Source organism: Rhopalosiphum maidis, chromosome 3 (assembly GCF_003676215.2).
Source record: "Rhopalosiphum maidis isolate BTI-1 chromosome 3, ASM367621v3, whole genome shotgun sequence".
NCBI lineage: Eukaryota > Metazoa > Arthropoda > Insecta > Hemiptera > Aphididae > Rhopalosiphum > Rhopalosiphum maidis.
This window is the reverse complement of record NC_040879.1, coordinates 38,507,073-38,518,266: the sequence shown is the minus strand read 5'-3', so window position 1 is coordinate 38,518,266 and position 11,194 is coordinate 38,507,073. Positions and strand designations below refer to the sequence as shown.

The 11,194-nt window shown below is 33.9% G+C and overlaps 1 protein-coding gene across 1 annotated transcript; it reads left to right on the top strand.

Moving 5' to 3' along the window:
• Positions 1–444: 444 nt before the first annotated feature.
• Positions 445–9,147, top strand: LOC113555853 (alpha-tocopherol transfer protein). The gene is made up of 7 exons (XM_026960419.1): positions 445–982; positions 3,849–3,940; positions 4,928–5,084; positions 6,323–6,516; positions 7,602–7,712; positions 7,910–8,060; positions 8,423–9,147. The coding sequence occupies exons 1-7, from the start codon at positions 760–762 to the stop codon at positions 8,449–8,451; spliced, it is 957 nt and encodes a 318-aa protein (XP_026816220.1). The 5' UTR covers positions 445–759; the 3' UTR covers positions 8,452–9,147.
• The last annotated feature ends 2,047 nt before the right edge of the window (positions 9,148–11,194 follow it).

Below are 11,194 nucleotides of genomic sequence, written 5' to 3'. Positions count from 1 at the left end.
TTCGCCCGAGAAAGGCAGCATCGGGATGCGCGTGTTATCTCTAATTGGCGATGGTTATTATAGCACAGTGATAATAATAATAATAATAATAATATAATCTATGTGTTATATACGCAATACCCACATTAGACATAAATAAATAAATCAATCAATAACGAAACATCGGAGATTGAAAAAAAGAGTAAAGAACAAAACAAAATCAATACATATAAATCCGAAAAAAAAAAAATAACGAAAACTGTCGAAACCGGACAAAGACCATCATCGCCGTCTCGGGACGCGATTGTGTGGCGCACGCACGTTGTGACGTCCGAACCGCGCGATGATGCTGCTGATAAGGACCGCGGTCCGTGGTAGGGATCGTTGCGGCGGACGCGCGCGCCGTGTGTCTGATAGCGGTTCCGGGCTAGTATTTAAAATAGCGGTTGGCCGTATCGGAAATTAGTCAGAAACCTGTAGGATCAGTGTAATCAGTTCAGGTGTACTGTGCTAACGAGTATAATATATATATATATATTACCACTACCGTACGGGATTCTACGCAATACATAATAATATAATATTTCGTGTCCGTTTATCGTGCTTTCGAAGTTCAGTAGTCGTTCCGACGGTGCACTACTCAGTCGCCGACTTTCCAGATATATCGACAGACCTACACATAATATTATTTTCAACCCGCACCGGTCACACCGCAGGACATCGAGATCGTCATAGAATCATTCGCAACGCCGAATCCCCTCGAGTACTGTTTACCGTTTGATGGTTGGTAACGCGCAGTCAACAATGTTGAAATCCAGTATGTCGTCGAACAAGATTTTGTCGTTGAACGAGTGCAGGAAGCCGTCCATGAAGATGCTCGCCGCTTTTGGCCTGGACACGTCGCCGCTGAGCGCGGAAACGTGCGCACTGGCCGAACGCGAACTCCGCGAGACACCGGAACAGGTGCAGAAGTCGTTGGCCGAACTCCGCCGATTGCTCGAAGGTAAGCGTGTGTACGCCCGTCCGAGGAGACTGTGGGTGTCGGGGGTAGAAAACTATCGGTTTCGATTGCTTCTGCAAGAGGCGCCTACCACACTGCCGACAGTTTTTTTTAGATTTTTAGTGGAGCGAAGACGACGACGCGAACACGGATTCTTAAATTAATTTTTTTTTCCGAAGACACTTTTTCCGCTAGAAAAAAAAAATGCTCGGATCGTAAATTTCGAGAAAAGCATCTGGTAGCAAATCGGTCTTGTAATATTGTAGGACAACAACCATCAAAGTAATTGTTTGGTAACCTTGGTTACCAAAACAGTTAGACCGTCTTCCTTTAGAATCGTATACCTACATTTATCATTGAACACACATTTAAGTATTTAACGTAAAATTATCTATTATACATATTTGACGTCGTCTGTGTACACTCGATATCTATTCTACAACATATAGTGACGATTACCCAATCGATCGTTTTTTTTTTTCATTTATTTAATTTTTCAATATTGCTCTGCAGAAATGAAATTCGAATTCGGGATTAATTACGCTCTGTTGCTTTCCACAGCAGTCTCACGTCAAAACGAATACACACAGAATGATTACCCTTCCTCGTACCGTCCACGTACTAGAAGTTAAAATAACGATATGATTTTAAATTAATATTGGGTATAATGGTAACAAATAATTAGGCAGCACCGCGAGAAAAAATGACGTGCTTAGTGTATTTGCTCGCGACACGGCCGTAAGACGGATAAGTGTTAATTTAATCTAACAATCGTGTCCGACAGGAAACAAAATCGACGCAGTCGTACGATTTTTTCGTTTTATACTTACGGGTTTAAAAAATTATTATTATTTATAATGCGATGAACGATCAAGGCTAACATTTTTGCTATGTCTTTGTTTCGTCAAAATGATTGCGGTAAAAACCAATGATTCCGTAATAGGCTTGGGAAATAATAAAATATAAGTATCGCATTCGTTCAACTGTTCGAAAATATTATTATCCGTTTCATTGAAACAAAACGAGAACCGATGGTTTGGGTATATAGCGAAAATTGTTTTTCGTTTAAAAAAAATTCAATTCTCACAACACATTAACATGTAGGACGGTTAATTTTTGTTATTTTTTTTACACTTGTATTTAAAACAGTCCAAATGTCCAAATCGAGAACTTTATTTTTATCTATGCATATCGAATTATTGTGTTGCATATTACATCATCATTAAACTCCGTTTTAATTAAATCGACGAATGACCATAGGCTACCCATTTCAAATTAAAATCCGTACGTATCACATAACACTACGCGGTATACTGGCAAAGTATCTACACCCGCGTACCGCGCAGACCGCATCGCCATACCAAATCGACGGTGTAGATTATAATGTACTTCAATAGCCAAATCACTATATCGTTCTAGCCTTTGAAAATAATATTATAATATGCAATATTTTCATCACCTTCCCGTAACCGAAGCGGCCAACGTAGGCGGGTGCTCGAGTACGTAAATGCTCGTGTTTCTGTCAAAATATTCACATAGTTTCGACATAATATTGTCGGTGAAGGTGGAAAACAAAGAGCGGGGTAGACAGTGTGCTGTTGTTTCCGATACCGTCTGACGTAGAACGCGGACGGAAACATCACTCGATAAACGAACACGACACCTCGAGATGCCGATCTGACCGATCACTCTGTATATTTGACTTACCTTTGTTGTAATAATTAAATTATTTCTTTATCTGTTACACCGCGGGTATATTTAACTAAACAGAATAATCTAATGATATGATACATTTGTGTTATTTATTTTATTGACGTACCGCACTAAAAGCGTTTCGGTCGTCGTTCGTGTAGATAATAAATATTTTGTTGCACAATCGTTTTTGAAGGGCACCATAACAGATATTCAAAAAAAAAAAAAACACAAAATTTCGTGATAATAAAAAAAGAGCATAAGTAACAGTTCGTAATAGATATATTACTGTATCGGTGTTTGGACTAATTATCCTTGAAACGCATGAAAACCACTGTTAATAATAATAATAATAATAATAATAATAATTTTATAATAATATGTATTATGTTCGTTCACGTTTTTAGCATGTGCGATATAAACGCATTAAAAATCAAACAACACTGTCCCAAATGACTTGCTCCGATCGTAGAAATAATCTCAGTACAGATCGCACGCTATCAGCTAAAACTGACGAGTCAATCGTATGATAAAACGGTATAATTATCATGTTCCTACAGTCGATATGAACATTAATTAATAATGTCTCGGGTTGCATTATACACGGTATAACATCTGTATTACAAACACTTAGGCTTGTATCGCGTTATTTAGACATCGCGCACGTGGCTAAATAGCCGACCGATGTTATTGAATACTAAGAGATGAAATACATACTATTATATTGTATTTTAAGAACACTGGTTTTTTTTTTTTTTAAAAAAAACGTCGCAGGACGACGATTCAAAGGAAAACAAAGTCTATTCGTCGCGGTGCGTTATTTTTTTACGACGTGTGACACGAATGATAATATGATAATATGACAACAGTATTGTTCGGCGAACGAGCGACCGCCGAACACAACCACCCTAATTTACCTATACCGGAAATGATTATTACGATCGTACAGTATGTATAGTAATACATTTACAGTCGTCCCGTTGACCTCTAATTACTGTTCTTACGATAAAACATCAATTCTAATCGATAAATCAACGCATTATCGTTGTACATAATATTATAACATCAATATCAATAACCGTAATATAATATTTATATTACGCCATACCATTATTGACTTATACTCGCAAATCAGTGATTGTGATTGTTTTTTTGTTTGTTTCTCCGCGTCTTACAGAAAAGAACACGTTGACGTACAAGGACACCGACGAATATCTGACGATATTCTTGAGACCGACCCACTTCTACGCCGAGAGTGCATACAATCTGGTAAGCATACGTACTCTGCTCACGTCTAATTCACTGGGGGCGCATTACGATAATAATGATAATATTATTAAAATAATTATAAATAATTAAATTTATCACAATTGGTCGCGGACACGTTTAAATGTCAATATTTCGAGCCGATAACGACGTTTTACTCGGCATTGTTATGCGTAATCAGGATACAATATTTATACACAATTCAATCGATTTCGCCCACGTGTCGTGATAAAAGTTGTACGTGCGCGACAATGGAAATTCGTGCCACTTCTTGTCGTCGTCGATCTGTGTAGGTTACGATGGCATTACAATAGTTCGATATTTTATTGGCTTTTCGTATTTCCCGTGCGGATCTAAATTAGACGCGTTCGCTCCAACGAAATATCATTGTAAACCGTTTCGAATAAACCATTAAAAACGCCGACCGACCAGATTTTTTGTAGCACGTGCTATTTAATGTTATATTCTTGATTTAAATCGCCTCGGGTATTACTCTGTCCGAACACGACTGTGTTTTAATATTATTGCACCGGTGTGATTCGATTTGTTAATTAGCGAATTCGTTTGCCGGCGATCTATAACTCGAAGACTAAATAAAATGATAATTAATTAAACGCTATCGGAATCCAACACCAATTACGCCATAATTATTACGGGGAGGTCGGGCTAAAAATTGATTATCAGTAATTGGCCCTGTAAAGCACATAATATAAGCGGCATACACCTAAACAACAAAGATAACGTTAATTATTAAAATCAAATCGCAATAATTATTGTGTTTCATATCATGTCAGATATATATTTTGCATAAACTGCGAAATAATTACCCACGTGCTTATGGTTATTGAACCGTTTCACGTGGTGTGTTTTTTGCGGTCGACACATTATTACGACGTTTTCTTCGCTAACGATAAATATTTTGATGTAAAATGACGGTGACACGTGAACGTAATAACGTATAGTAACGCGTGTGCTTTTGGCGTGTCACAGATGAAACGTTTGGCTACGTTCAAAGAAAAAAACGAGAAAATCGTCGCCAACCCTTTGCCGAGAGAAGAGAAGAAATTGTTCACCGAAAACAACGTTGTCAATGTACTCGTCGACAGAGATCAGAAGAACAGGAGAGTGTTAATCATAAACATGGGATGTAAGTATTATATTGGTTAATGTTTAAATATTACGTGTTCGGCGTTAACGAATATATTGTGTTACGATATCATATCAACACAGTATAGAGGTTGTACCTATTGCAGTTTATCGAATTCGTCGTTTTGTATCGTTTCGTTGTATCCGTCCGGACGGCAACGACAGCAGCCACAGGTTTCGACCAACTGGTTCGGTCGCTGTTTAATATTATTAAAATGCGTTTCGCGATCGCGTCCTGCGAGTGATATAAGGAGGAAAACCGTTCGATATTTAGTGTTTTCAGACGATTTATCGTGAATTTGTTTGACAAACGATAATAATACTAAAAAATATTAAACGTATTATTATCTCATCGGATTACGGAAAACACAAAAACTCTTTTTTCGGCGTTTCGGCGCATTAAACGCTATTTGTCGACAAAATCCGAACACGAACCAACACATACATCTATAATCGCCGTCGGCCTTTAAACTATATGTCACGGGTTTTTTCCGAAACAGTAGAAATATTGTGCTCGGGACGATTCGTACGTAATATTATTTTTGTTTTTCCTTCTCGACGCGCTCCGACCCGGTGCCGATTGAAATATGCGTTATTGATGACGTTTGACATTCATAATAGACGATTTCGTCGGAAAGTTCAGATATTTATGGCGCGCGCATTGCACATTATGCATTTTTCAATATTCTCCAAACAAATTACGCGGTGACGATGCAATGCAATACCGGATACACGAGGTTTTCCGGTTGTACGAGACTAAAATAATAATAATAGTAACAATAAGGGAGGTATAAGTGGTCAGCAGGTACAATTATGTCGATACAATAAATAATATATATCACAGTGATCGGTGTGGCTGCGCGGGGATTAGTGCCGTTCGACATTTTCATCGTAAAACATACAACTGTAGACTACAATAATATTGCTATACTATGGTGTATTTTTTCAATCAAAGATACATACATATATTATATATACTTTTTTAACTGCCCCGTCGTAATCAGTATATATTGACTATTTGTTGTCATAATTATCGAGCGCAACGGACGATTTATTTTGAATTTTTATAAACAGTCTGACACGTTGTACTGTACGATTTTTCTCGAAACGTAATCCACACGATTTTAACGATCAATAATACGACGAATATTCGCACATTTCCCAAAATCTGTTGTCATTTAAAAATTGCCACATTTTTGTATTGAAATTGATTCTAAAATTGGTTCTAAAATTGTTTAGCGGCTTGGGACCCGAAAAGTCTTAACAGCGAACAATTGTTCAAAGTCCTTTATCTGATCCAAATCGCATCACTTGTGGAAGAAGAGACTCAAGTCCGCGGTGCAGTCATTATAATCGACTTCCACGGGCTGTCCACCAAACAGGTCATGGCCATGTCACCGTCGTTCGCAATGACACTGCTTCTTTACATCCAAGTAAGCGCATCCGACGGCGAACAACACGCTATTTATTTTACGGAAACAAATCTGTACAGACCTAAGTATGTAGGCACATCGGAATCTCGTTCTCTCTCGTCAAGCTCAAAGTCCAAAATGCTGTGTCTCGTTCGCAGAATAATAATAATAATAATAAAAAAAATGCCTATAATAAAATAATATATAATATCATAACAATATTATATACTCTATCGTATTCAAGGCGTGCTCGAATGCGCGCAACGCTGTTTGGACTCGATGATAATGTTTTGCCCCTGACATCATATAGTTATTACTTATCGGTATATGCGTACCTAATATTATTATACAGACAGTGCGTCGTAAAGACTGCCTGTTCGTAATAAGTCGTGGGCGGAAACCATTGGCTACCGCTTTAAAAACATAAAAACATTTTCAATTTATGTAGCCCGGGCGAGAGACATCAAAGATTTGTTATTTTTAAACTATATTTTTCGTGTTTTAATTTCGTTATGAACTATCGTTTTCAACGCGGATACAATATGTAATTATCAAAATTTATTACGATATTGCTATAAACCAAAATACTCTTCTATACTGTGAAAACACTGATGTAGTTATGTAGGTTAGGTCTGTAGGTATATAGGCATAGTTTTTTGGTATTATGTGCGTTCAGTTAATAGAAATGCGTTACGGTTAAAAGTTCAATATCGCGATATTGTTTTAACGTTAATCGATAATATTGTACTTCATTCGATAAAATATAAGCTTTTTGGCGATAATGTTTATTAATATTATATGTTATAAATAAAGGAGAGCAGTATAATAGTCCTATTAGGCATAACATTATAATATTATTATTGTGTTTACGTCAACTAGAGTTTGAAAAAAAAAAATATAATAATTATGAACTTTAAATCCAATAGAACTGATTAAATAAATTACAATCGCACTTTACAGATAAACAAAACCGAATAAAAATTTAATTTCTATTTTCTGCAGTAACTCAACACTAAAATACTTCTGTTCGATTTTTTTGTATATATCGCCGTTTAATAATATTTATATTTGTGTACTTTATATTTTATTCTTATTCATAAATATAGGAAGCCATGCCGCTCCGTATGAAGGAAGTACACATTGTTCGTCAGCCATTCTTGTTTAACATGGTGTGGCCAATGTTCAAACAATTTGTCGGCGAAAAACTCAAGAAACGCGTACGTATAGTATTCACATGATTTATGATCTTTTAACACGGGATTGCGCACAATACACATGACACGTTGCTTTAATTTATTGTGTGTGCGCGCGCAATATTAGGACTATTAAAATACACTTCATGATATCAAGAGAAATGTCATAGTATATAAATAAATAACTGGTCTAATCGTTTGTTTTTTCTCGTGTTTTCCAGTTGTTTTTCCACGGAAACAAGATGTCGTCTCTGCACAAGCACTTGGACGCTAACATGCTCCCCGAAGACTACGGTGGCAAGAAACCTAAGTTGAACTACTCGAGCGCCGATTGGTACCCTGTATTACAGGACCTCCAAAGCTACATCGCAGGTTTGTGCTCATTCTTATGAATTGTTATAGGCCTAAGTCCAGGGATCATCAATTCATATTTTTTTTTTTTTTGGGGGGGGGGGGTCAATGTAATGTAACTATATGTTTATCCAAAAAAAAAAGTAAAGACGGAACCGAAAATAAAATTACAATTAATGAAAATTTAATTTTATTCACCGTCATTAAAATTAATTTTAAAAACAAATTTCTAGTTTGTGGGCCACGTTAGGTTCATAATTGGGTGGCCCATGGGCTGCACTTTAGTAGACGACAAGCCGTGTAAATCACGAAATCCTACAGCACTTGTTACAGCAATACTAAACGGTTTTGTACTAACACATCCAAATTATACATGTTTTCAGATTGGAACACGTATGGATTGAAAAAGTAATGAAAACACCACTCGGAAACGGCTTATGAAGTTGTTTGATCACTCGGGCAGTAAACTGAATACGATATTCTATATATTTATTGGAACTCATAGAATAATAATAATAATAATCAAAAAATAAAAACCTTTCGATGGTAGCAATATTATATGGGACTAGATTTAACGAGTTTTATAATATTATTATCATACTAAGTTTTAATGGTGCCACTATAAAAGGCAAGGTGTTTTAAAAATGGCACGGTTTTAATTCATTTGCGTGTTTATTTGTAAACCACAAACTAAGTTTTCACCTCGATGTTGTCATAATTTTTAATATTTATTTATTTAACATACAATAATATATACATAAATATATAAGTTTATTTAAAAAAAAACTAAATAAATATATTTATGATTTGATTATTACACGGGCTTTTAGTTGTGCATTCATATACAAATGCAACGGTTAGTCGTCATATATTTATAATAAATTTCGTTTCAGATAATATGAAATCGTTTCTTAATGGATTTATTTCTCTTCAGTTTTTTCTATTTTATACCTATTTTTTTTTAATACTATCTCTTTTAAGAACACATATGTTACCTATAGTTGTTTTATAGAACCTTAATTTTTAAGTTGTATTTTATATTCATATGAATAGTTTTAGAATATATAGCAATTCGATAATTGGAAAGATATATAAAAATAATATTTTTTGTATTCAATTATATTTTAAGTATATTATACTCGAATTTAAACATGTCGATATTAATTTATAATGAATATCAATAACTCTGCGGTTGTGAAAATCTAAACATATTATTATATTTTAAACGAAAATAAAAATCAATTTATGATACCATACTTATTGTCGTATATTTATTCAATATTCACTATACTCGTGTTACTAACATGAAAAGATCTATTGATGTGATGGATGTGATGGAAATATAACCAACAGTATTCCATTTACATTGCATATTATGGTGACTTCAATTCAATTGTTAAGTATTTGATAAAATTATGACATATTTATATATATATACTACTGTTACGTATCGGTTTGATTGGTTCCAATTTATCTTTAGCTTATGAATATATATACCTGTTAACGACGTCGGTTCTAAATTGACTATGAACGTCTGAATCCCACGACAATCGCCAATGTCAAAACCGCGTGTTATATAAAGTATTGACGTTTTAGATTTTCTGATGAGACTCTTAAAAGAATTCCAGCAACAGGTGCCGGCTGAAACCAACACTATATTGTACACTGGTATGGACTCTTTGTATGGGATCGATCCATATGCTTAACTATGGCGGCACAAATCAGTCATCCCAAATCTAATGGTATAATAATAATATTGTCAATGACGTCTCGTAGGGTTTGTCGATATTTTAATTTTAAAGTCAATTATTTTAGCTATATGTGAAACAACTAAAATATTATGATTTTAAAATGCTCACAAAAAGCTTTAAATTTCTACATCGCAATTAAAATACGAGCTAAATTTTTGCATTTAAATTTGATAATAAGTCAATTCACTCTGACATTAAAGCTAAAAATACGAAATTTGTTTCTATCTTCAGCTGAACGTAAATGTTTTATATTGTTATAGTATTCATACGTTAGTAAGCGGATACTACACATTTAAGCGATATACCCTGTCCTCAAAAATAGGTTCTGAGGTAAGTATACAGGTATCGTCCCCAATTTTTATAACAACACGAGTATATTATAATATAAAATTTAGGTTTATAATTATTTGGTTATTGATTAGTGATTTCTCAGTTAAATAGGTTGAACTAATTGTTGCCGATAGTAATGGATTATTACAGTTAGTCAATACCAACGTTCCCTGGAATAAATTGCTCAAAACAAGTCTGAATATTTTGAAAATATTATGGTGTGTACAAAATAATAGTATATGATATGATATAATACCTAAATTATATATAATATTAATATGACGTGATGTTGCACATTTTCATAACTTCATGATTAATATTTTTTTTAAATTATAGTTAAACAACCAACAGCTTTTAGTATATTATTTTTACCTATTTTTCGTTAAAATATAAATTACCATAAATATTTGAATTTCAAATTGATTCGATAAAAATAAAAAATAGAGACAAGGCAATACATTGAGCAAAAATTAAAAAATTAAAATGTCTATTGAATACTACTCGTAGTTATAATATTTTTCGAGTATACCTAAAAAAAAACAAGTATTGTGAAACTTATATTTAAATGTCTAGGAAATGTTAATATAAATATTTTTTGAAAACTTCAAGTCTCTAAGTAAAGTTATTTTTTTTCAATAAAAAAAAATAAAAAAATAAAAAAAAACAATTTAATATATAGTTAGCGTTGAGTAAATATTTTTGTTTGTCACTATTCTTTATTTAACATTTTTTCAAATTATTATAATGATAATTATGTTTTAGGATTATGCTATTGTATGCAATTTATATCGACCATAAATCACCCTTAATGTAGAAGATTGTAGAAATATTGATGGTGGATTCAAACAAATAAATAAATACTACACTTACACATCACTGTAAAACTATACGTGTAATTCTACACTATTCCTCACTTTATTTAGAGTAACAATTTATAATTAAAAATTAATCACATGAATAGAGAACACTCAGTAGATTAACCTAATAATTGTGTGAGCGATATAACGGGAAAAGAAAAATAAAGAAGTTAAATTTACGTTAAATGTTGCAGGATTTTTTAAATATCAACATTAT